We start from the raw sequence: 27,860 nt of genomic DNA, 5'->3' as shown, positions 1-27,860 counted from the left end.
ACCATAGAGTGCAGTGGTTCTGCTGGAAGGACAGGGAGATGGGAGGTTACTAATCAATGGGTAGAAAGTTTCAGTATCACAAGATAATTAGGGTCCACAGATCTGTTACACAACACAATGCCTATGATCAACAGCACTGTGTGGTACATTTAAATATTTGTCAAGATAGATCATGAGTCAAGTGTTCTTACTACAATAAAAAAATAAATAAAATTTTCATCAAAAGAGCATTTCAGGGGCTAGGATTATAGCTCAGTAGAAGACCCTTTGCCTAGTATGGGTCAGGCCCCATGCTCTACCCCTACACTATGGGGAAAAAAAATAAAAGAGCATTAGGGGGAAAAAAACATAGCGTGGCAAATGTTGTGGTACGTATGCTGGTGGGGAGCTATGGGAACACATAAAAAGAATATTTTATCTGACCGTAAATAAAATATTAGAAAAGCTTTCCCAGAGGAAGTGACATCTAAGGAGATACCTGAATAATGAGTTTGAGTTTGTCAAGGGTCGGCAGTGAAGGGGTGGAAGATGAGGACTGGAGGTACTTATTTCAAGAATGAAAATCCTCGAAATGTTGCAGAGATATACCTGTTTTAGAAGCTTTGCCATCATATAGAGGTCATGAGGAAGGCAGCAAGGAGACATGATAAAGAGATACTTAGCAGATAGAATAAATGAGCCCTTGTGATTTATGATAAAAGGGAGAGAAAGAACAAACAAGGAGTTTGACTAGAGTAAGAAAGGAAGATTAAAATCTTTCATGATGAGAGTATAAAGAAAACTGAAATTCAGCACCTGGGAGGAGAGAATAGAGTAGGAGAGTGTATGGAGTTAGGTACCATGGAAACAGCATTTTCAGAAGTCAGTAATGGTGCTAAGTGACTGGGGATAGATGGAGACGTCATGCAGAATAAAGACTGAGCCATATCTATTAGATGGTTTGCCAAAGAGGCCAGAGATAAGAGAACATGAATTTTGGACATACTCAGGGTAGTAGCAAGACTTGCAGCAAAGAGCAGGACTGTGAGACATGCACTCAAACATTTTAGTGGGTGGGGGAATGAGCAGTAATTGCTGGATGAGGACTGGAGGAAGTATGGGTGAATGCCGGAAGCCTCCAAGGGTTTTCATATGAGGGTGGGGATAGAATTTTAAATTAATTTTTAAGGAGACAATAAATCTACACTGCATGCTAACAGATGTCTATCACAAAGAACATTTTGCTCTATCTTTTCTTGAAAGCAATTAAAGTGTATTTCTACTTCATTCAACAAAGTAAAAAGATGATTCTGTGACTGTTGTGCTTTCTTTGATTAGCGATGCAGTGACACTACCAGCTGAAACAGTTTTATTGTGTCTTTTTATATTTCCACTCATGATATAATTCTTAACTCCTGAAGTAAAATTCAAACTCATTTCCTGCTAAAAGGATATACATATAAATCCATGTGTCACACAAAGCTCAAGAGGAAGTGTTAAGTGATTTTACTAAGAATTATTTGTCCATGCGCAAGCTGCGGTAAAAACTGCCAAGACGGAAATAGTTTTAAATACAGGTAGTTTCTCATGTCTAACTGAAACAGCATTGCATCATTGTTCCTAAATTAAAGTGGTCTATGGCACCTACAATCTGATGATTCCAAGAAATTTTATTGAGCTAAAAATAGACATTTTAAACATTTACAAGAGGTTTACCTACCCCAAAGTCAGAATAATATGAGAAGTAGCCTGGACTTAACCTTTCCTCGGCACTTTTTCAAGCTGAAAACTTACTTTTTAAAATAAATGCTAAAAGAAAAATAAGCTTAGAAAACGAATCACAGACTTACATAAGTGTAAAACAATTAAAATGTTACTCACCAATTACTTTCTCTTTCATTAAAAATAGAACTTGAAACCATCCCCCAAAGATCTGCATCTGCAGAGGAACTGTGATAAACCTCTTTGTCATGATGCCTGATAACTTTTGAAAGGTTTCATGCAAGACATGCCCTTGGAGACTAGTAAATTTCACTTGGGTGCCACCCCCACAGTTAGGCAGGTCCTTAAAAGCAGAATAAAGACCATGGGCTGCAAAAATCACTGCTTCCTGTGAGGGCATTGTTAGGAATGTTACTGAGGATGTTGTTCTCTAGGTTTTAGAGGGTCTTCATTATGAAAACTCACAGGAGACATTCTCTATTCCAGTAACAGAGATCAGTAGTGCCTCTCCCAAAGAGATGATGTGTAATATGTTGCCTTTATACCTCAGGTTGAAGTCTGTGAGTCTGGTTTGCTCATATTTCATGGAACTGCTCTGAGGACTCCCACCATCATGATGGAAAAAAAATATCCAGAGGAACACAGAACAGAAAATAAAATTAGTGCAGAGAATGAAAGAAAGAAAAGGAAAACTCTGACCCATCAGAGTTTTGGGGATTCTGTAGCCATTCTGGGATGTGTGTGTGTGTGTGTGTGTGTGTGTGTGTGTGTTTCTTTATGTACGTTTCCATTATACATACAGAAGACACTACACTAAATGCAGCATAATAGTTATCTAATGCTGGGGGACAAATTACAACACAACAGAGCAGTTTAAAAGAGTAAACATTTATTATCCCATAGCTTCTGTGGGTCATTATGCACACTTTAGCTGGATCCTTTGGCTCAGGGTCTCTCACAAGTACCTACAATGACCACATGGGCCAAGGCTACAGTTACATCATAGCTTGACTTGGGGAAGATTTGCTTCCAAGCTCACTCCTGTGGGAAGCCTCATGTCTTCCTGGTTACTGTCTGGGACAATTCTTTGCCCTATGGGCCTCTCTGGAGGCATAACAATGTGTCAGCTTGCCTCTTTCACAGTAAGGGCTCTGAGACAGTAAGAGCAAGCAGGGCAGAAGCCTACTTAACGACAGAACAGTCTCCCAATGCCTTGATCAATTTTTGTCGTAGAAGCCAGTCATTAGCCTACTCTTCAGGGAAGGGGAATATACAAGGGCTAGGCATGAGGTGGGAATCACTGGGACCATCTCAGAGGCTACCTGCCATACAGTGACATCATTTCTCACATTACAAAAGCACTCATCTTCACTCCCGGCTACCGCTCCCACCAGTGCTGACAACTGAGGTCTCTTGCACCAGCTACTGGGGGCGTGGCTACCGGAGGGCAAGCAAATTTCGCTGAGCGTTCTCAGCCCCAAGCTCTACAAACTTAGGGTCTAAGGGAATGGCAAACAGGGAGAGTGTGCCCAGTCGTTCATGAAAACAGGGCTCCTGGGAGCAGCAGACCTGGCGTGTAGCCAGTATTGTGGTGAGCGTCACCGGTGACCGGGGCCTGGCTTGAGGAAAGTGGGGAAGTGATTAGACACAAGAGAAGGCCCTAGGCACTCAGGATTGGAGACCCGCCCAGTCTGGGAGGAAAAGCTGCTGCACAGTGATTGGTTCCCGTGTATTGAGAGGAGAAGCTTGGCCCAGTGGGCACAGCTCCACCTACTGGAAGAGAAGTTAATCAAACTCTAAGACTGCATTTATTAATTTTTTTTTAATTTGGGTTTTTTTTTAATTTTCATTTTTTTGTTGTTTTTTAATTCTTTTTTAAATTTTTTTATTTTTTTTAAATTTTAATTTTAATTTTTTTATTTTTTTTTTAATTTTTTTATTTTCTATTTTTTTTCTTTTGTCTTTTCATTTCTTTTCAATTTTCTTATTCCCCCTTCCTTGAATTCTACCTGCTTCCTCTCATTCTCTCTAGTGACTTCTTCCCTTCCCTTCTAATACCTTTCCTCCCAAGCATCAAATAAATTAATAGGAGTAAACAGTAACTCAGCAGTCAAACAGAACAAGAAGTAACATGAGCAGCATGAAAAAGCAAGGAAGAAAAAAAGTACAAACAATGCAGGACAGCCTAAATATTCAGGAGGACCTAGAGGCATCAGAAAAATGGTCAAATAAAGAACTCAAGGAATACCTTAGACAGATGGAATGGAACCTTAAAGAGGATATGAGACAGCAAATTCAAACAGTGAAAGAACACATCGAAATTGAATTACATAAACAGATAAAAGAAGAAGTTAAGCATCTTTATCAGGAGATAGAGATTACAAAAAAAAAATCAAACAATAATTCTAGAAATGTAGGAAACTATAAACCAAATTAAAAACTCAAATGAGAGTATCACTAACAGAGTGGAGCAAGTAGAAGCCAGAATGTCAGATAATGAAGACAAAATATATCATCTTGAAAAGAGTCTAGCCAACTCAGAAAGGATGGTAAAAAAATCACGAGAAAAACATCCAAGAGATATGGGATAACCTAAAAAAAACAAATTTAAGAGTCATCAGGATAGAGGAAGGTATACAGATTCAAACCAAGGGAATGAGTAACCTGCTGAATGAAATAATTACAGAAAACTTTCCAGAAATAAAAAAGGAAATGGATATAAAAATTGTAGATGCATACAGGACACCAAGCATACAAAATCACTGTAGACCAACGCCAAGAGACATTGTTATGAAGATATCCAATATACAGAACAAAGAGAAAATATTAAAAGCTACAAGAGAAAGGAGGCAGATTACATTCAGGGGTAAACCAATAAGGTTAACAACGGATTTTTCATCACAGATGCTGAAAGCAAGAAGATCCTGGAACAACGTATTTCAAACACTGAAAGACAATGGATACCAACCAAGAATTCTGTATCCAGCAAAATTAAGCTTCAGGTACTACAATAAAATAAAAATCTTTCATGATAAACAAAAGTTAAAAGAATTTGCAGCCAGAAAACCAGCATTGCAAAGCATCTTGAGCAAAACACTACATGAGGAAGAAATGAAAAACAATAACCAAAACCATCAGTGGGAAGTGCCTCAGTAAAGACAGAGGGAGGGGGGAAAGCTAATCATGGAGAAACAAACTAAATTAAAAAAAAAAAAAAAGATAAATAATCAAACATGGCTGGAAGTACAAACCATATATCAATAGTAACTCTAAACGTTAACGGCTTAAACTCTCCAATAAAGCAACATAGGCTCGTAACATGGATTTAAAAAACAAATCCAACAATATGCTGCCTCCAGGAGACACATCTGATTGGAAAAGACATACACAGGTTGAAGGTGAAAGGTTGGGAAAAAATATACCACGCACACGGTCCTCGTAAGCAAGCAGGGGTGGCCATCCTCATATCGAATAAAATCGACTTCAAGAGTAAGTTAATCAAAAGGGATAAGGAAGGACATTATATACTATTAAAAGGAACCATTCACCAACAAGACATAACAATTATCAATATTTATGCACCAAATAATGGTGCTGTGACATTCATAAAACAAACTCTCCTCAAGTTCAAGAATCAAATAGACCACAACACAATAATTATGGATGACTTTGACACACCTCTCTCACCATTGGACAGATGCTCCAAACAAAAGTTGAATAAAGAAATTATAGAACTCAATATCACAATCAATAACCTAGACTTAACTGACATATATAGAATATATCAACCATCATCAAGTGGATATACTTTTTTCTCAGCAGCACATGGATCCTTCTCAAAAATAGACCATATATTATGCCATAGGGCAACTCTCAGTAAATATAAAGGGGTGGAGATAATACCATGCATTTTATCTGATCATAATGGAATGAAACTGGATATCAATGATAAAAGAAGGAAGGAAAAATCCTACATCACATGGAAAATGAACAATATGTTACTGAATGATCAATGGGTTACAGAAGACATAAAGGAGGAAATTAAAAAATTCTTAGAGATAAATGAAAATACAGACACAACATATCGGAATCTATGGGACACAATGAAAGCAATTTTAAGAGGGAAATTCATCACCTGGAGGTCATTCCTCAAAAAAAGAAAAACCAACAAATAAATGAGCTCACACTTCATCTCAAAGCCCTAGAAAAGGAAGAGCAAAACAACAGCAAATGTAGCAGAAGGCAAGAAATAATTAAAATCAGAGCAGAAATCAATGAAATTGAAACAAAAGAAACTATTGAAAAAATTAACAAAACTAAAAGTTGGTTCTTTGAAAAAATAAATAAGATCGACAGACCCTTAGCCATGCTAAGGAAGAGAAGAAGAGAGAGAACTCAAATTACTAACATATGGGATGAAAAAGGCAATATCACAACAGATGCTACAGAAATACAGAAGACAATTAGAAATTATTTTGAAAACCTATATTCCAATAAAGTACAAGATAGTGAACACATCGATAAATTTCTTACGTCATATGATTTGCCCAGACTGAGTCAGAAGGATACACACAATTTGAACAGACCAATATCAATGGATGAAATAGAAGAAGCAATCAAAAGACTACCAACCAAGAAAGGCCCAGGACCGGATGGGTATACAGCAGGGTTTTACAAAACCTTTAAAGAAGAATTAATACCAATACTTTTCAAGTTATTTCAGGAAATAGAATAAGACGGAGCTCTTCCAAATTCATTCTATGGGGCCAACATCACCCTGATTCCGAAACCAGACAAAGACACCTCAAAGAAAGAAAACTATAGACCAATATCTCTGATGAACCTAGATGCAAAAATCCTCAATAAAATTCTGGAGAATCGGATACAAAGACACATCAAAAAAATTGTGCACCATGATCAAGTAGGATTCATCCCTGGGATGTAAGGATGGTTCAATATATGGAAATCAATAAATGTTATTCACCACATCAATAGACTTAAAGATAAGAACCATATGATCATCTCGATCGATGCAGAAAAAGCATTCGACAAAGTACAGCATCCCTTTATGTTGAAAACATTAGAAAAACTAGGGATAACAGGAACTTACCTCAACATTGTAAAAGCTATCTATGCTAAGCCTCAGGCTAGCATCATTCTGAATGGAGAAAAATTGAAGGCATTCCCTCTAAAATCTGGAACAAGACAGGGATGCCCTCTATCACCACTTCTATTCAATATAGTTCTTGAAACACTGGCCAGAGCAATTAGACAGATGAAAGAAATTAAAGGCATAAAAATAGGAAAAGAAGAACTTAATTATCACTATTTGCAGTGGACATGATTCTATACCTAGAAGACCCAAAAGGGTCTACAAAAAAACTACTAGAACTAATAAATGAATTCAGAAAAGTGGCAGGATATAAAATCAACACGCATAAATCAAAGGCATTTCTGTATATCAGCGACAAAACTTCTGAAACGAAAATGAGGAAAAACATTCCATTCACAATATCCTCAAAAAAAAAAAAAAAACATGGGAATCAACCTAACAAAAGAGGTAAAAGATTTATACAATGAAAACTACAGAACCCTAAAGAGAGAAGTAGAAGAAGATCTTAGAAGATGGAAAAATATACCCTGTTCATGGATAGGCAGAACTAACATCATCAAAATGGCGATATTACCAAAAGTTCTCTATAGGTTTGATGCAATGCCAATCAAAATCCCAACAGCATTTCTTGTAGAAATAGATAAAGCAATCATGAAATTCATATGGAAAAATAAAAGACCCAGAATAGCAAAAGCAATTCTAAGCAGGAAGTGTGAATCAGGTGGTATAGCAATACCGGATTTCAAACTATATTACAGAGCAATAGTAACAAAAACAGCATGGTACTGGTACCAAAACAGGCGGGTAGACCAATGGTACAGAAGAGAGGACACAGAGACTAATCCACAAAGTTACAACTATCTTATATTTGATAAAGGAGCTAAAAGCATGCAATGGAGGAAGGATAGCATCTTCAACAAATGGTGTTGGGAAAACTGGAAATCCATATGCAACAAATTGAAACTGAATCCCCTCCTCTCGCCATGCACAGAAGTTAACTCAAAATGGATCAAGGAGCTAGATATCAAATCAGAGACTCTGCGTCTGATAGAAGAAAAGTTGGCTCCAATCTACATATTGTGGGGTCAGGCTACAAATTCCTTAATAGGACACCCATAGCACAAGAGTTAATAACAAGAATCAACAAATGGGACTTACTTAAACTAAAAACTTTTTTCTCAGCAAGAGAAACAATAAGAGAGGTAAATAGGGAACCTACATCATGGGAACAAATTTTTACTCCTCACACTTCAGATAGAGCCCTAATATCCAGAGTATACAAAGAACTCAAAAAATTAGACAACAATTTAACAAATAACCCAATCAATAAATGGGCCAAGGACCTGAACAGACACTTCTCAGAGGAGGACATACAATCAATCAACAAGTACATGAAAAAATGCTCACCATCTCTAGCAGTCAGAGAAATGCAAATCAAAACCACCCTAAGATACCATCTCACTCCAGTAAGATTGGCAGCCATTAGGAAGTCAAACAACAACAAGTGCTGGCGAGGATATGGGGAAAAGGGTACTCTTGTACATTGCTGGTGGACTGCAAATTGGTGCGGCCAATTTGGAAAGCAGTATGGAGATTCCTGGGAAAGCTGGGAATGGAACCACCATTTGACCCAGCTATTGCCCTTCTTGGACTATTCCCTGAAGACCTTAAAAAAGCGTACTACAGAGAGAAGGGAAATTGCATGGAAACGGAAGGAAACCCTCATCGTTATACGAAATCACATATATGAGGTTGTGAGGGGAAAGGGGGTGGGAAGGGAGAGAACGGAACAACAACAGATGAGGTAGAGAGGGAAGATGGGAGGGGAGGGGAGGGTGGATAGTAGGGGATAGGAAAGTCAGCAGAATACAACAGTCACTAATATGGCATTATGTAAACATTGTGAATGTGTAACTGATGTGATTCTGCAATTTGTATTTGGGGTAAAAATGGAAATGCATAACTCACTTGAATCAAATGTATGAAAGATGAAAATAAATAAATAAATAAAAGAAAAAAAAAGCGTACTACAGGGATACTGCCACATTGATGTTCATAGCAGCACAATTCACAATAGCTAGACTGTGGAACCAACCCAGATGCCTTTCAATAGATTAATGGATTAAAAAAAATGTGGCATTTATACACCATGGAGTATTACGCAGCACTAAAAAATGACAAAATCATGGAATTTGCAGGGAAATGGATGGCACTAGAGCAGATTATGCTAAATGAAGCTAGCCAATCCCTAAAAAATAAATGGCAAATGTCTTCTTTGATATAATGAGAGCAACTAAGAACAGAGCAGGTAGGAAGAGCAGGAGGATAAGATTAACATTAAACAGAGACATGAGGTGGGAGGGAAAGGGAGAGAAAAGGGAAATTGCATGGAAATGGAAGGAGACCCTCATTGTTATACAAAATTACATATAAAAGGTTGTGAGAGGAATGGGAAAATAAACAAGGAGAGAAATGAATTACAGTAGATGGGGTAGAGAGAGAAGATGGGAGGGGAGGGGAGGGGGGATAGTAGAGGATAGGAAAGGTAGGAGAATACAACAGTCACTAATATGGCATTATGTAAAAATGTGGATGTGTAACCGATGTGATTCTGTAATCTGTATTTGGGGTAAAAATGGGAGTTCATAACCCACTTGAATCTAGTGTATGACATATGATATGTCAAGAGCTCTGTAATGTTTTGAACAACCAATAATAAAAAAAATTAAAAAATTAAAAACAAACAAAAAAAAAGACATAGACTGGCAGATTGGATTTTAAAAAAAGACTCAACAATATGCTACCTCCAAGAGACTCAAAAGAAAAGACATCCACAGACTGAAGGTGAAAGGTTGGGAAAAAAAAACATACCACTCACATGGACTGTGGAAACAAGCAAGGGTTTTCATCCTCATAGCAAATAAAGTCAACTTCAAGCCAAAATTAATCCAAAGGGATAAAGAAGAACATTTCATACTGGATTCAAATTGAAAATTTTTCAGCAAAAGAAACAATCAGTGGGGTGAAGAGAGAGCCTACAGAATGGGAGCAGACTTTTACCACACACTCATCAGATAGAGCACTAAACTCTAGGATCTATAAAGAACTCAAAAAACACCAAAAAAACAAATAACCAAATCACTAAATGCACCAAGGAACTGAACAGATACCTTTCAGAAGATGATACACAATCAATCAACAAATATATGAAAAAATGTTCAACATCTCTAGCAATTAGAGAAATGCAAACCAAAACTACTCTAAGATTTCATCTCACTCCAGTCAAAGTGAGATGACACTGCTCATTATCACTTATTGTTGTTGTATTCTTTATACATTACTGGTAGGATTGCAAATTGGTGTAACCAATATTGAAATCAGTATGAAGATTCCTTGGAAAACTGGGAATGGAACTACCATTTGACCCAGCTATCCCACTCCACGGTTTATACCCAAAGGACTTAAAAGCAGCATACTAAGTGACAGCCACATCAATGTTTATAGCATCTAAATTCACAGTAGCTAAATTGTGCACCCAACCTAGATGCCCTTCCATTGATGAATGGATAAAGAAACTGTGGTATACATATACAATGGAATACTACTCAGCATTGAAATAGAATAAAATCATGGCATTTGCAGGTAGATGGATGGAGTTGGAGAATATCCTGCTAAGTGAAGTAATCCAATCCCCAAAAACAAATGCCAAATGTTTTCTCTGATATGTGGGAGGCTGGTCCATAATACGGGTGGGAGGAGAACATGGGAGGAATGGAGGAAATTTAGATAGGGTATAGGGGAGGAATGGGAAGGGAGGGGGTATGGGGGTAGGAAAAATGGTGGAATGAGGTAGACATCATTACTCTAAGTACACGTATGAAGAAATGAATGGTGTGAAAATACTTTGTGTACAATCAGAGACGTGAAACATTGTGCTCTACGTGTGTACTATGAATTGAAATGCATTATGATTTCATGTGTAACAAATTAGAACAAATAAATACACTTAAAATAAAAAAGAAACATGGAGAAATGACTATTATTAATTTTAAGAACATTCTCAAAGTTTGAAGTGTCAAATTAATAAGCGAATTCTCTGGAAGCAATTCACCAAATGGATGCAGAAATAAAGCTTCTTTACTAGCTTAGGTAATTGAATTTTCATAAATTTACCCGAAACTGACTCTCCTTCAGATGATGTTGTGAAATGATAATCAAAGCCACCTTCCCCCAGACACTTAAATTGTTTAAGAAGTTAGAATTTCCTAGTTCATTGCTCTTGTTTCTGCTGACCCCTAAATTAACTTGAATAGATCCCAACAAACATATCATATTTGTTGCTCCATTAAAACCTAGCCTATGAAATCCTGTTCACTACACAGTTTTGTGTATACCCACATATTCAATTAAGATGACTCTATAAGGTTCAGAATACATCTCTCTGAGCTTAACTATTCTCAACTATTTTATCACCAATGATTTATTTTTATACTTAGCTTTAAATTTGCACATCAAATTCTCTAATAAAAGTAACATGTTAGGGGCTGGGGGTGTGGCTCAGCTATAGAACGCTTGCCTAGCACGTGTGAGGCTCTGGGTTCAATCCTCCGCACCACATAAAAATAAATAAAATAAAATAAAGGTATTGTGTCCAACTACAACTAAATTTAAAAAAAAAAGTAAAATGTTATAGGAATCTTATTAGGGAAGTTGGTGCCTATGCCAAGTTGTTGGAGTGTTGACCCTCTGTTTCCTTCTAGCAGTTTGAGTGTTTCTGGTCTAATTTCTAGGTCATTATTGATCCACTTTGATCTAATTTTTGTGCAGAATAAGACATAAGTATCTAGTTTCATTCTTACACATATGGCTAAAATGCTGTATTTTCATCAATGCATGTTTTTGCCACCTTTGTCAAAGATCAGTTGGCTGCATCTATGTGAACATGACTCTGTATCTTCTATTGCATTAGTTTTTGTGTCTGTTTTTATGCCAATAATATGATGTTTTTATAACTATCGTACTGTAATATAATTTGAGATGAGATATTGTGTTGCTCAGAATTGCTTTGGCTATTTTGGATCTTTCATTCTTCCATATGAATTTTAGGATTGTTTTTTGTAGCTCCATGAAGAATTTCATTGGTATTTTGATGAGGATCACATTGGATCTGAATGTCATGCTTGGTAATATGGCCATTTTGACAATATTAACTCTGCTTACCTAAAAGCTAACAATGGATATTACATATATATGCATATGTGCACATACATAATAGTATATTAAATATTATATGTTATTATATAATAGATGTTTTAAATATACTAAAAATAGGATATATGTGTAGACAATACATACAATCTAAAAGCAATCAAATCTATTAATTGTTTTAAGTATGTTATATGTGATGTATATATTCTTTCCTGTCACCCCCAGGATACTTAACAACTTGTGTATAGCAACATGCCTGGGAACTCTTCTAATTTTTTAAAACATGTGTTTGAGGGAGCAAGAATGAAACTATGTAGGTTGCAAAATATACATCCAAAATCTAATACATTCTTTTATTTCTTCATATTTCTTTTATATTAGTGACTTTTTATTTTAAAGGACAGAAAGTGGTGACTTTTTAAATTAGTTAAGTATTTTCATTAATAGGTTGATTAAATCAGACCTTATCATGTTCCATTTCTAAAGAATTTCAATATTACAAATTTATTCTGTTCACATTTAATTCTGTCTTTTGTGACCAACTTATGCAGCGATGTTATGTACAGGGTACCTGGTGGTAGCCTAAAGGAGACTGAAGCAGACAGAATTTAAACATTTCCAACACAATTTGGTCCTTAAAAGTCCAGGTTGCTCACCTCAGTCCACCACACAATGAAACCAATTTGCTTCTGATCTGATGACAAGGATAAAAGAGACTGTGGACATCCCTAACCCAGCAGCATAAATAGTACATACAATTGTGCTGCAATTGATGTTTCCTTGGCAGGAAGATATTTGCATACTGAAATATTTTATTAATAGAACTCTGTTTCTGTTCTTCATCAATCCCTCAAAAATGACCATGGGGTTAATATAGTACAAATAGGATAACCCGTCACAGAAATGTTGTTTCCTCAGATGGTGCTAGGCTGTCTCTCATTCATTTGTTAAATTTGACTATATAACTTTTGGTAAGCCATGAGACTTGAGCTATAAATATACATCAATTTTCCATGTCTAGGAAATAATCATTTCCTCTTTTTTTTTTCATCACCAGGAAGTTGTAATTGAAATGGAACTTAAAGGTATTCATTATTATATGTACTCTAGATGAGATGCACACACGCATGCATATGCACAGCCTGCTATGCAAGCAGTTAGCATATCATCCATAATCCCATCAGAGTTTCCCTCTATTTTCAAAAACACCAATATTAACAAATAGCCATTTAGTAACATAACAGATACACAATTTTCTCTTCTGAATTCTAATGAAATGTTATATTAGATTTCTGTATTTTTTCTCATTGATGGAAAATATAATAAACAACAGCTTATAAACATTCATAGAAATGAGTTCCAATAGCATTTGAGCCAGAAGCCATGAATTCCATGGACTAATTTCATGTTTTAAGTGAAGTGTATTTATGATTATATATATGTATTATGGCTCAGGAAATTCATATTAAAACCTACTGGTGCCAGTTGTTCATTTGGGCATTTTGTATGAAAGTAGTCATAATTACTAAAATTGCATATAGTAATATAATAATTGTTTTGTCATAAATTTTACCATCTTGGGGCTGGGGATGTAGCTCAGTGGTATAACATTTACCTAGCTTGCACAAGGCCCCAGATTTGATCCCCAGTCCTCACACCCACACATAAAAGATTATTTCATTATATTGGCAAAATACTTGTTGTTGTTACTATAGCAGCTAATATTTATTGAGAATATATACTGCATTTGAGAAACTAAAGCATATATTTTATATTATTATAATAGCAACTAACATTTATTGGGTGTTCATTATCACGTGAGCATCATACTAAGTGACTGGCACACATAGTCTTCTTGGTTGGTACAACAACCCTAAGATAAGTACTAATATCCCATTTTGCACTTGAGGAAACTAAGGTTCAGAAGGGGAAATTAACACAAGCTCATATAGTTAAGGATGTTAGGACAAAAGACCATGCTGTTTCTACTACATCACTTTGCCTTTCATACCAAATAAAGCTAAAGGCAACTGAGATTTTCAGTGAACTTGGGTTTAGTTTGCTTCTGCACTTCAGAAGCAAGCATTTCCTCCAGATTAATATTGGTGATTATGATGTTGTGAGTAGTGATTCTAGTGATGATGCTGTAACAACCCATTTCTGAAAAATGAGGAAACTATCACACTATTCCACCATTAATTTTTCCAGGAGGTGACTAAGATGAGGCTAACATCGAGGTGTGCTATTTCCTAGTTGTCTCTTGTGACAAGCTGATAAAATATTTAATGAGAAAGTTGGAGGAAACAACTGTGAACAATGACCACAGAACACTTCTTAAGTTTGTCAAATCAATGTTGACTGTGGGCAGATAATAATGTTCTCTCACAGAGTAACAAGGATATAGCATTGATTATGTTTTTTAATAATGTTTTAAAACTTCATCAATTCAGACAACACTAACTGAACATATAATAATTCAGATATGCTGCACTATTTTGCCTTTGTGCTATTAAAACAAAGTACTGCAATACCAAGAGCATTTAAAGTAAGAAGCTGTACCCTACTCCTGAATTCTCTAGCTAATTAAGTCCCATTCTCCTTCTCTTCCTCACCCCTCCCTTCCCCTCCTCCCTCTCTCCTATGACTCAACAGGTCAACCCTCTTGACTAGACCCATACGTTCCTTTCAGAAGTTGTTCTTCTCACCAACCCATTCCCAGCAACCAGTTTTGCCCCTTACTCCCAGCCTTACTAATTAATGGTGCTATTATGGTGAATTAATTATACAAGCAAGTCAATGTTTAGCCTAATTAAGAGTGAAGCCAACAAATTATTTAAAGCACCACTCCAGCAGAATTTGCATTCAGCCTTGTTTTAGCAGCCCAATCAAGCTTTTCAGCCTTGACTTGAGTACTTCGAGGCCTAATTAAAACTTACAGCCAAGCGCCCTTCCCACTCAGCTTCAGAACCCTGCCCCAGTTCTCCACCGGCTACCCATCCTAACAAAGTGCCTCATTATATACCTTTGGAAAGAATGTGTCTTTTTTTTTTTAATCTACCACAATTCATGTCACTAGCTTTGTATTTCAGTTTTGTCAGTTTGGGTCATACAAAAGTTGGTAGTTTAAAGTCATTCAAGACCATTTAAGTTTTTTCTTACCATTCCTCCCCCCACCCCCAGTAAATATAACAGCTTTAAAAACAAAGAAACAAACAGAAACATTCCTTTCTTAGAAGAATCTATCGGTGTAAACGTTGGTAACAAGATAAGCAATTTTCTACTTGAAGAGCAGCAAGTAAATGTAATGGTTCTTAGTAAACAGGTGTACCTGCCTGCTACTTCTAGATCGGTGGTGACTAGATTTACCAAATCATCACACTGTATGCAAAAATGTGTACAATTACTATGCGTCCATTAAAAATGTTTTTTTTTAATGGCAAGAAGAAAAAGAAAAAAAAAGTTCAAGTAAGGAATTTGAAAACATTAATGAAGATTGTGAAAATAGTAAACCCAGTCAAAAAATAAAATACTGCTCAAAGTGAAAGTTCACCCTGAATTTATCCCATTAACCGGTAATTCAGTCTTGGGAATAATACTTCACTGAAACCTACACCTCTGGCAACAGACACCAAAGCTATAAATCAGAGTCTTTTCTGATGTGGGACACATCATGTAAATGGGAGCGTCTCAGGGGGCAAAGCTTAGGTCGGCCGTGTGCAGGGACTCTAAAAGCACTAGACCTTGAGCAGTTTCATTCAGTCCTTTAAGTCTCTGCTAGTCTTTCGCTTATTTATTTTTCTTATTCATCCTTGCTTGTTTGGGCTGTCCCTCTGTACAGAGAAAACATGCATTTTAGATCTCAGAAAAGTATCCATTCAAGCATTCTCCTCTGCTACCTGCCCTAGTTCACTTGTTCTTGTCAGCCCACACCTCCTGGGGGTGCTCACCACCACGTGAATTCCCACAGGGTTTCTTATTAAACTTCATCAGAAAGGAGACAGAAAAGAGACCAAACCTATCTCAATTTTATCATACCCACCACCTACTTCACATGTTCACTGTTGACGTCTAAAATATGAATATTAACACATTTTCAAAACTGCTTATATCGCTTTGTCCCATTTTCAAGTTCTCTCTGAAATACTTACACCTATTGATATGTTAATTAATATTTGTAAAAATTCTCTGAAAAGGAATTTTTTTTCAGCATCTTCATATCCTGCCCTTAAATACTATGTATGCACCATTTGAAAACTTATTCCAGTTCACAGAGGAATTTTTATGGATGAATAAAATGTCTAGGTTCCTCAGTAATAAATATAATTCTTGCCATTTTTGTAATACTAGAATAAGTCTATAAACATGCAGATATATTTGTAGGAATGTGTTAAGCCTATGTCAGAACATGAGAAGGAGCCAGGGACTTCACAAGGTAATCAGTGCTTATTACAGAGTTCACTGTGGATTTCTGCAAAAGGTTCATGAACAACAAGACAAATACTTTAACACCAAGGTTTAGAACTGAAAAGGAAGATTCCCTTCTTTTACCAGAAAACCTGTTACTCATTCATGAGCTGATCAGTGCTGAAAACGTGCCTTTTGCTGCCATCAAGTGGCTCTTTTCGGAATAGTCTTTTGAATGGCAGCCTTGGTATGTTAGCTTTACCTCCCCACACCATTTCTTTGCTTGACCTGAGATACGCATTATCCTTTGGCGGATGAGGATATTTGAAAAGACCAACCAAGCCTTTCTTGAATTAAATCTTTATGCTATTGGTGCTATAAAAATTAGATTACTGATAATTTCTTCAGAAGGACAACTTCAAAGTGTTTGAAGTATCCAAAAACCAAAAATATTTCCTAGCCGTAAGTGACCTGCTCAGTTTCTAGTCAGTAAAGACCTTGACCTGGACTTTGGAGCACATCCCTTCTCATTCCTACTAAATAAAGAATGTCTAAATGGAGTGCCTGTAAGTTGCCTAGTTGAACACAGAGGGCCTCAAGAAAATTCATTTGGAACCATTTTTTAATAAAATCACAGAACTGTGGAAGAAAATGTTTTCGTGTTTCTTCCCTATTAATCTCATCTTTTATGGGGGCTTTTGGTCCTGTAAATAATGCAATATATTGTATTGTCACTGCAGAAGTTCAACTGTGGTTTTTATATAACTTTTTTTTTATGTAACTCTTTGAATGATCACTTTGCCCCTTTTTCTTCAATATCTTCCCTTTTCTCTCCCAAGAGATAGCCAAACAGTAGAAGGAAAGCAAAACAAACAATTATACTGTAAACCCAAGACCAAGACACTCTGGCAGCAGCAGCCCCTTTGTATCCTGAGAAGGCAGCAATCATCTCAGCATACTGGTTCTTCGGACTAAAAAATGCCTTTACATGATTTGGGTTATGAAAGTGGCCCCAAATAAATCAAAGGCGAACAAAAGTTGAGGCAAAAAGGGAATGAAATTGGTCTGCATGATAAAACAGAAACTCTCCAAACTATGGCGGTAGGGGCTCCAGAGGGAGGTAAGAATCTGAAACTGGGAAAAAGACAGTGTAAGGAATGTTTGGCAGTAGGTAGGTGTTCAAAGATCCTAACATTGACATTCAAAGATCCTGTACATTAAAGCCAAAAAACTGTGTCCAGATGAGTTCCCTGGCGAAATTCTCCTCCCTGGAGCCCAGTGTGGCGTCCGACAGGCTTCCCCAGCACCTGTCCGTGCTCATGCTTCTGTTTCCAGCCCGCTTTTCCTCCACAACCCTTTGCAGAACTGTCTAATATGAAGACTTGCTTAAATGTCTCACTTCATATAAGCCTAAATTCTTGTTTCTGGTCCCTGCAGGAGGGTAAAACCTCAAGTCCAGAAGTCACTGATACTGAGCATCAGCCCACAGGTTTGCTGGACAGGTTTTTAGGTCCTTCAGCTTTTCTGACCTTAGTTTTTCCTTACCTTTGTGTAATCTCAGCTCTGCATATTAAGAGCCTATCCAGCTGCATTATATTTTCCAGCAGTTCTAAGGATTGTGCAGTAGAAGCCTCAGGTTATTTTAGTCTGCCACCTTGTGAGGAAAAAAAAAAAATTGCTCCTAAAAGGGTTAGAAACAAAACTGCCCAGGGCCAGCACTTTCTCTGCAGCACAACCCTCACCTACCACCTCACTATTTTATTTAGTAAAGGTGACTTAAAGAACAAAAGGAGATTTTTAAAAGCATCGTTTTGGTGCTGTGAGGTGTGGAGTGGTGGAAACAAAGGAAAGTGCGGTAATTTCTCCACAGTGCCAGGACATCTGGACAATCTGAGTCTTGGTCCCTTTTAGCCCCTTCAGTTACCTTACCTCTTTTCCTCTCTGTTTGACGGCCTCTCTGTTCGGCTCCCCTAAGGTGTCTAAAGCCATAAGAGTCAGTGCCTGCCACAGGGAATTCCCCATAATGAAAAAACAGGAGCCAGGCAACTTGACCCTTATCAAGTCAGTTGTGGCTAGGTTCTGTTCTAGATGACCCTCGTGATTCTGTTCTCTGTGGCAAAACATCATAGGACTCCAGCTTAGCCCATATTTACACCCAGTTCTAAAACTGGAAAAAATAAAATAAACCATTTTAAAAAGTGGACCAGTATGGGGAAATTTCTTTCTTCTCCCTCTCTGAAGCAGTACAGCGACTCACTGCTCTCATTCTATTCCTGAAGTCTTGTTGTTTGGAAAGGAGTCCTAAAATATATGAACTCAAGTCTAGCCTTCACTGAAAATTCTCTAAAACACTTTTGGGAACTGTGCTAGGCCAGTATTCCTAGAGAAATTCATAAACAAAGACAGACCGAAATCCTCCATGCAAATAAAATTCAGTAAATAAGAATCCTGAATTCCTCTAGCACTGACAATCATCTGATATAAACCAGTCAGCTGAGATGTCTGTGTGCTTAGTGTCCATTCCACACTCAGACGGCATCATTTTCTGCCCCGCACAGGATGAAGAAATGCCTCAAATAACAGTTTCCCCTGAAGAAACTCCAAAGTACAGTTTATCTATTTGCTCTTAGAACTGAATTTCCTTCAGATTTACATTCCTACTTTGAAGTGTTCACTAGTTCAAATGATGTGTATCATGAAAGTGGGTAAACATCTTTTATAAACAGTGATTTTTTTTTAATCTGTAGAACTAAATAATTTGTTCCTGGCTTTGGAATTTTTTTTAAATTATACCTGTAAATCTTCTCAGCAAAACATCCTTTTCTAGAAAAAAAAATGAGGTGCGTTGCTAAAGGATTCAACAGTTACATAGAAACGTGATAATGTATTTAGTCTGAGAATAAAAGAGAACCACTTATAATTTTCATTAAGATAGTACACATAAATTCTAAACTACTATCTTATTTCCTGCATGTACTTACTACTCCTTTCAATTGTCAAACTCAGCTTATGTGATTGAAATTCAAAGAAAGACTAGTACACATGTGGCGAATGAGTAGCAAAGCCAGCCCTCAGTCAGATCTGTGCTAGCTTTTCAAAGGGTTGTGTTACTGATATTCACTACTTACTTCTTCAACTCTTTCTCTACTGCTGCTTAAAATGAATATTTAATTAGAATGTAAACTTGGGAAAGTGGCAAAACCTCTCTAGTCCTCAGTTTCTTAATCTGTAAAATGGAGATGATACCTATTGCATAGGGTCAGTGTGAGATTTGAGATGATTCATGTCTCATTAAGAAGTGCTCAGTAATTGTTAGCTGTCATTAAGATTATTTTTATTATTAGCTACTGCATGCTTTGCAGTGTGCAAGGGACTATTTATTACCACATTTGATTCATCTTCTACTTTCTTCAGAGTAAGCATTTCTGGTTAACATATTCCTCACTAGCTCCATATAAAAATAAAAATAGATGAAAAGGTAACTTCTGAACAAAGAATATATTTTATATACTACATTATTATTATTCCTGTTACTAGAAATAATACACATTCTAAGCAGCCCCAGGTTAGAGTCTGTAACTGCATCACTTAAAAATAGATTCAATATTAATAGCATCAATTCTAACTACAAGAAAAAATTACAAAGCATTTTAATAACTTTATGAGCTCTGAATATTTGATCTAAAATTGAATTCTTGAATTTATCACTTCTTATCAAGGACTAAAGTATAAAACTTGTAAAATATCTGATTTTCCCTTTAAAGGTGGAGAAAAAGCAGAATTTTAAATTATCTTTCATTTCAGCATTGAACATGATGCTAAAATCTATACATAACATCAAAAAACTGCTTACTATAGAACTGGCAATAATCTTGCCTAGACTAATATTTAGAAGAAAAGGATATTATCTGGCTTTCCAATCTGTTGGGAAGGGTAGATCAAGACCTTCCTTAGTAACTATCTCAATGAATAACAAATATCTAAAGTGATTTATTATTAACACTGAGCTAATTTCTTAATGCTGTAAGCTAAACCAATCTCCTTGTATGCTGCCCTTAAAATTTACTGAGGGCAAACCAAGAGGAAATTCTGCCAAAGGACCAATCCTTGTGTCTCATTATATAATGAAAGAACTGGAAAAAGTTTGAGAAAACTGCAATCTATTTATCAGCACATCTTCATACTCTAATGATTTGATAAGCATTTAATTCAAGGTAGCCTACTTTTGAAATGACCCATTTATAACAAAGGTCTCTCTATTGAACTGTCAAAAGAGTAAAAAATAAATAAAATAAAAAATAAAAATAAATAAATAAGGGCTGGGGTTGTAGTTCAGTGGTAGAGCGCTTGCCTAGCACATGTAAGTAAGGCCCTGGGTTCAATCCTCAACACCACATAAAAATAAATAAATAAAATAAAGGTGTTGTGTTCAACTATAACCAAAGAATAAATATTTAATTAATTAACTACTGAATTAAAAGCCACAAATGTCAAGTACCTTATTTAGCCAGGCACTGCAGAGTGTTAGAAATGCAAACATGAAGATCCTCCTTGCATCCTTGCTGTACTAACGAGGTGAATATAAGCAAGTCATTAAGTTTACTATTTCTCATATTCTGTCACTATAATAAAACTAGTACCTGCCTTCAAACTACCCCACAGAAAAGTCTGAAAATATAAGGAACAAATCTAAGTATTGTAAAATACTATGTTTATTGGGGAAAAAATTCTGTACACCTTAGGGAAAACACAATTATCCCTCTTCAGGGTAGGCTATTTGTAAAGGAGATTCAAGTTACTACAAACCAAAAAATTCTGATTGAATTCTTCTGAATTTCAAACTTAACACTCACCACAGTAGAAAGGGGAAAGATAACCTACCCCATGTTGCCATCCATCAGAAGAATCGTGTTGTATATGTGAGAAAAGATGAAGAGAAAGAGAATTGTGCTGAAGAACATCGTCATCCAAGATCCATGATCCTCTCGAAACATTTTTAACCGCAGCAACTGACCTGAAATATAAATAGTATCAGAAATCAACAGACATTGTAAATCAAAATACACACATCTCTATTTTATTAAATCGTTATGTTCTCACTGAATTATGAAGTCTTCGCCATAGGACAGTTTTATGGGTGAAACTAATATATAATATCTTTTTTTATTCTTTTGTAAAAATAAATGATCATGAATAAAGTCTAAGATAATCATCATATCACACGTGATACTACAGCAAAATGATCCTAATGTGAGAATTTAGTATCCAGAGACTGTTCATTATTGTGGCATGAAAACAAAATGAATTAGCACACACTACTTGCTATTTTTTATTTCATGAATGTGTCTTTGGTTCACACTGAAACTACTTAAGGCAAGTGATAAAGGAGTTATCTAAATTCCATATCATTTCCTTTTGCTTCATTAGATCTATTCTTAATGCTGATCAGATGATAAAATGAAGCACAACCTCATTTATAAGAAGATACAATTATTTAAGGTACATGAAGACCTGAAAAAGAAATAAAATCTTTGTAATAAGTCACAGATGACTTTAAAATAGTTCATACTCAAGAGCAGTCACAGGAGCAACCTCAAGGGTGAGGAAGCCATGGATGTGTATTATCTCAGCAAAATATGCTTTCCACTCAGATCCCTAAAATCCCATTCACAAAGACAAATACCAAACTTAGAATGTTTAAGTTCAAATACCTTAAGGAAAAATATTTTTAAATGAACACTGAATTAAAAATTACCAATATCACAATTAGTCCAAACAAATTTTTTGATTTATGATAAAGGAGAAAAATGAGGGCACTAGTATCCTGAAAGGTTAGAAAGATTTTTTTTTAAGTGAGAATAATAAAAAATTGAACATAGATCACCCTGGTCTCTCGAAAGACAAATTTTCTCTGTTATACTTATCTCCATTCTTGACAAAGCATGTATGAATAATGATAAGATAGATTATATAGATGTAAAAATTATAATTAAGTTGGATAGGTCTGAAGTCTTATAATAAAATTTCTCACTAGAGAAAATATCACCTTTTTAAAAGTTATGAAATTATGTGTGTGTCTGTGTGTCTGTGTGTGCGCACGCACACGTGCTTGCGTGCACACACGCATGCTTCCATCTGGAAATGACCACTCTAGCTCTTATATAGCCATAGGAAAAATATAATAGGAAAAAAATAATCTTTTAAGATTTAATTACTGAACTTTCCCTTGGATCTCACTTTTATTAAAATAGCACGTTAATGTCATTTGGAAACCAGGCTAACAGAAACACTATCCTACTTAAATTCTTAGATGGAACAAAAAAGTAAAAAGGCAGATTGGGTTTCATTACCTGGTTTCTTGACCTGTGCTAGAGAAGCAAAGGGCAAATACAAAAGTCGGCAGAACATGACTGCATAACTGAAAGGAAAATGTGGAAAACTCTCTACTGAAACAAATAACACTAGTATTGAAAGTTATCAGAGAACTTGTTGATTAATTGATCCAATTAATTAATTCAATTAATGGAAAGCCAGATATTTTCAAGCCTCCACACAACACATTGACAGGAATATGACAGTAAATAGATTTTACGCATAGACTGCTTAGAAGTAAAAATATATGACATACATATCTTAAAGCAAACTACAAAGAATATATTTACTCATTCCTTAAACAAATATTTAATGTGTGACCTTATATGCCAGACAAGGTCCTAGGTGTCAGAGATACAGCTGTGAGCAAATCAGGAGAGGGCTCAGAATCAACCATTATTTCAAAATGTAGAGGAAATACGATCTTGTTTTAGACTCATATAAACTCTCTTCACTCATGAATGCATTTGTTGCAAGTCCTTTTGGCATCAAACCAAGATCTATTTATTTAATTCAGTAATTTATAACCAAGAACCACAAGAACTGGAAATTAGAGTTCATTTAAGATTTAAATGTGAATTTCTTTCTTAACATATTCATGTGTCAAAAAATTATTAATGGATGTACTTTAAGAGTCAAATAATAATGGTGGTGGTTTTAAGAGTGAGTTGCAAATAAAACATTGTGGGTTGACTTGCACTGGCTGAAATAATACAAGTTAATAAAAAGGAGAAACATGACAGTACCATTTATGCTGTCATTGCAAGCTGATTGTCTGGTACTAATTTCGGCCATTAGAGTCATTAGAACAAAATGGCAGGCTGACATGGCTTGAAATTCACTGGAAAAAAACAATAAAAGTGCTACAATACATTAAGGTTAGAACTGGTATTGACCCATATTTTTAGTCAAATTTCATTGTAAGTTTCTCGTGGACAACTTTAAAATTAACTCCATGATTGATCACCTAATACTAAAAACGTACATACAGACTGCCATCAGATGACTGCTCTCAAAAATGATATTTCAATACAATCCAATCAAGAACCTTGGAGCTATCTTAGAATATCACGTGAAAATTTACTATCTCTGCCCTGTGGGGTGACCATTCGTAGTGTTGGCATGGGACAGTAGTGATTTATAACTATAATTCTGGCATAATTAATAATAGTGACCTCCCTCCTTTCTGAAGTATACTGGTTTGGATAATAAATTATAGTTGTCTCTCAGTATCCACAGAGGATTGGTTCCAGAACTTCCACAAATACCAAAATCCATGGATGTTCAAGTCCCTTATATAAACAGCATTATATTTGTGTATATGCCATGTACATCCTCCCATATACTTTAAGTGATCACTAGATTATTCATAATACCTTGTATAATGTAAATGCTATTAAAATGCTTGTTATACTGCATAGTTAATTAATCTGTCCATGTTCAGTACACATGTAATGTTTTTCAAACATTTTCAATCTGTAATAGGTTGAACATAAATATATAAAGCCCAGAGACATGGGGGGCTGATTGCATATGCCACATTTCCTATAGGTCACAGAGTGTGCAGTTTTGTAACATTTTTCATTAGAGGAATTTCAGGAAATAACAGAATAAAAACATTTCTTATAAGTCATCAGAAGAAACAAGCATCATTAAGAATGGTATATTTCTGTGACTCAGGAGGCTGAGGCAGGAGGATCACAAGTTTGAAGGCAGCCTCAGCAACTTAGCGAGACACTGACTCAAAATAAAAAAATAAAAAGAACAGGGAATATAGCTCATTAATTGAGCACCCCTAGGTTCAATCCCAAGACCAAAAAAAAAAAAAAAAAAGAGTGATACATTTTTGACATGACCATATATATGTATTTATAAATCTAAGTATATGTTTATGTTACCAATAAGATCCATCTTGAATTATGCAGATCATCAATCTCGATATGGTGAAGGTGATTGTAAATATAGTTTAGAGTCATCAGAATAATCTGATGTTACACAAACCTATGCATCTATTGAACGTGAGTGAGATAAGAGTGGGACTGCTAGATACAATATTAGCTAGAGTAAACTGAAATGGCCTAGAATATCAGAATTTATCCTGGAAATTCAATGAGCTTAGGACCACTAAGATATCAAAAAAAAACTTTAACAAGATTATTTAGAAACATATTTAAAAGTATACGATGTGCTCATATACTTTGTGGAAGACATAGGTAGACAAGTGTAAGAGAAAATTCCTCAGAAAATATTTTGCTTCTGTATTCTCATTAGCAAAAGAATGAAAAGGAACATTTCATTTCTCCCTCACTGCCAGACCTTTTAAAATCATGGTTCTTTTTCATTCATGGCCCTATTCTCGGGAGGTTGTTAATGCAGAGGATCAGAAAGAGCAGAGGCTTCTAGATTCATAAAGCATACACAGACTTAGGTCTCCAACATGGCAGAGCATTTAGGGATGACTAGGTGAATTCTGGTGAAGATCAAGGTATCAAGGGTCATGGCCTGGGAGATCCAGGTTATCATAATGATTTAGACCTCAGGGAATGAATGGGGCAGATAGTGCAGCCACCCACCTCCATTAGAAGCACATGAGCCGAGTAGATCAGTCATGTTAGAGCCATAGAGCCAAACAGATGATAGAAGACCATAACCCAAGCAGCATTAGAAGAAGGGGTAGAAAGGTAAATTCAAACTGAAGAATTTATTTTCAGAACCCCTATATTTCTGGAGACTTCCATAAACCTTTAGTGATAGAAATGGTCATCTAAAAAATTTACCAATATTGTACCCTCTACTCACCTCATAAGGCAAAACTCCGAGCAAGATTATTTTAATTTAGAGAAAAAAATATGGCACTACACATTAAGATGCTGACTAGGAAATATAAAAGAGAAAATGAGGGGATATTTTCCTACAGAGGACTCCAAGCTGAAATTAACACTATTATCCATTAAGACTTCTGCTCCCAAACCTCCTACATGATTTGGCCATCCACATACACAAGAAACAAATGGCATCTGCAGTGATTTAAAGGAGTATATCTACTTTGTTAAAGTCAGAACATTGGTAAAGACACATTACCAGACATTCACATCCAGTGAGGATGTTCTCTGTTGCAAATAACAAAAACAAAACTAAAACTAGTTTAAATTATAAGGAGTCTTTCTTTATTTGCTTTCTTCTCAGATTTTCTTCCTTTTTTAAGATCATTTTTGCTCCCTAAACCAAACATAATTGGTTTTCTGCATACAATAAATGTTCAGAAAATAAAGCAAACTATTTAACTAAAGGGATGGAATGACTTCAATCAAGACTTGATCCAACACACAAGTATTATTATTGAAAGCTTGGTTTATCTCCATTTCATAATTTCAGCTCCTTTGGTTGGAATCTCATCATAGCTAATGCCATATACCTTCTCCTCCGATGCATTTTCACACCTTTTTGTTTCCCAGAAGACAGAAGCAGTCTTAAGGAATGTGTCTTCATTTTTGTCCAGGGAGGAGAAGATGATGCTTTTACCCTCAACAGATATATGAAAAACTGTTCAACATTTCTAGCAATTAGACAAAATGAAAATTATAACTACACTGAGATTTCATTTCACCCAGTCAGAATGGCAACTATCAAGAATACAAATAACAATAAATATCATCAAGGATGTCAGGAAAAGGTTCACTCATATATTGTTGGTGGGACTGAAATAAACCAATGTCCAAAAAACCAAAGGCTGAATGTTCTCTCTGATATGCGAAGATTAACACACAGTAAGAGGTTAGGTAGGGGAAAATAGATGTCCATTGGATTAAACAAAGGGGAATAAAGGGAAGTGAGCAGGGATGGGAATAGGAAAGGCAGTAGAATGAGTGTGACATAACTTTCCTTTGTTCAGATATGAATACTGGACTGTGCAACTCCACATCATGTACAATTACAAGAATGGTAAGTTATACTCCATGCATGTATAATATGTCAAAATACACTCTACTTTCATGTATATGTAAAATAAATAAATAAATAAATAAATAAATAATTTTAATTAGAACATAAAAACAATAATTAGCTAAGCTGGTCTCACCTGCTACACTCTGAGATACAGATTAAATTAGTTCCCTGGCACCTTCTTGATCCCTAATGCAAGTGAAATTTGCCTAACGTGGTACTGAATAATGACAGTCATAAATTGGAAGGCTCCAGAGTCCTCAAGTCCCTGTTTAGAACAGAAGTGATTGCCATGTTTGGGACTGATTTTGAGTAAAAAATTCAATAGGTCTGAGGCACCATATAATATTATTATATTATCTCTTTATTATATTTCATTTTATTACCTACTGTGTAGATTCTCCCCTATTTATAAACTGCAACAAAGTGAAGGCCTTTTGTTACCACTGTGTCCCCACAATATGTGCTAGGATTTGAATATAGTTGGTAAGTCACAATATAATCATCCCAAACATTAGCTGCTGTCACCACATCACACATTAATGTGCTAAAGCTTTTCCTTGTTCTTTTCAATTCTCTTTCTATTCTCCTCAAATTTCCCCTCAGAGCCTCTAGGTAAAGCCACTTTCACTCTTAGAATATGATATTGGTCCCTACCTCTAAAAGGTATTATTGCCATCAAACATGATTTCCTTCAACCTCCTGCCCACTCACACTCCACTTGTCTAACTTCAGGGATATTCCTACTTCCTTCCCTTGTTTCTCAGAGGATGATGTAATCCTCTCAGAAAAGACCCTATTTGTGGCTTTCTAAAAGAATACCCTTCCCTCCCTGGGGATCTTGCTCCAACCGTCCTTCATCTTCTTTGTACCTCCAAGCTCTCCTTTTCTCCTCACTCTTTCTCCTGCCTCAAAAGTTTCTTAAGTCAATCCTAAAACTAATACTTACTTCATCTCATGTCCTTGAACACTGTCCACTGTCTCTGTCTTTTCATGTAGACTTCATGAAAGAGGAATCATGACATCCCTCACTGAGATCTTACTTGCCATGCAAACACAACACTAAAATTCTTCTGGCCGATGTAATTTACCTCAACCACTGCCAACTCCAGTAGAAATG

The 27,860-nt window shown here is 36.0% G+C and overlaps 1 protein-coding gene across 1 annotated transcript in view; it reads right to left on the bottom strand.

Moving 5' to 3' along the window:
* Positions 1 to 27,860, bottom strand: part of Tmem117 (transmembrane protein 117) — a 439,273-nt gene that overhangs the window by 329,909 nt on the left and 81,504 nt on the right. Inside the window, exon 2 of the mRNA XM_076852782.1 lies at positions 21,308 to 21,440. Within this exon, the coding sequence (XP_076708897.1) occupies positions 21,308 to 21,440 (133 nt within the window). The remainder of the gene's footprint in view (positions 1 to 21,307; positions 21,441 to 27,860) is intronic.

Source organism: Callospermophilus lateralis, chromosome 4, assembly GCF_048772815.1.
Source record: "Callospermophilus lateralis isolate mCalLat2 chromosome 4, mCalLat2.hap1, whole genome shotgun sequence".
Lineage (NCBI taxonomy): Eukaryota > Metazoa > Chordata > Mammalia > Rodentia > Sciuridae > Callospermophilus > Callospermophilus lateralis.
Note: the sequence above shows the minus strand (reverse complement) of the source record. Positions and strands in the feature narration are given on the sequence as shown.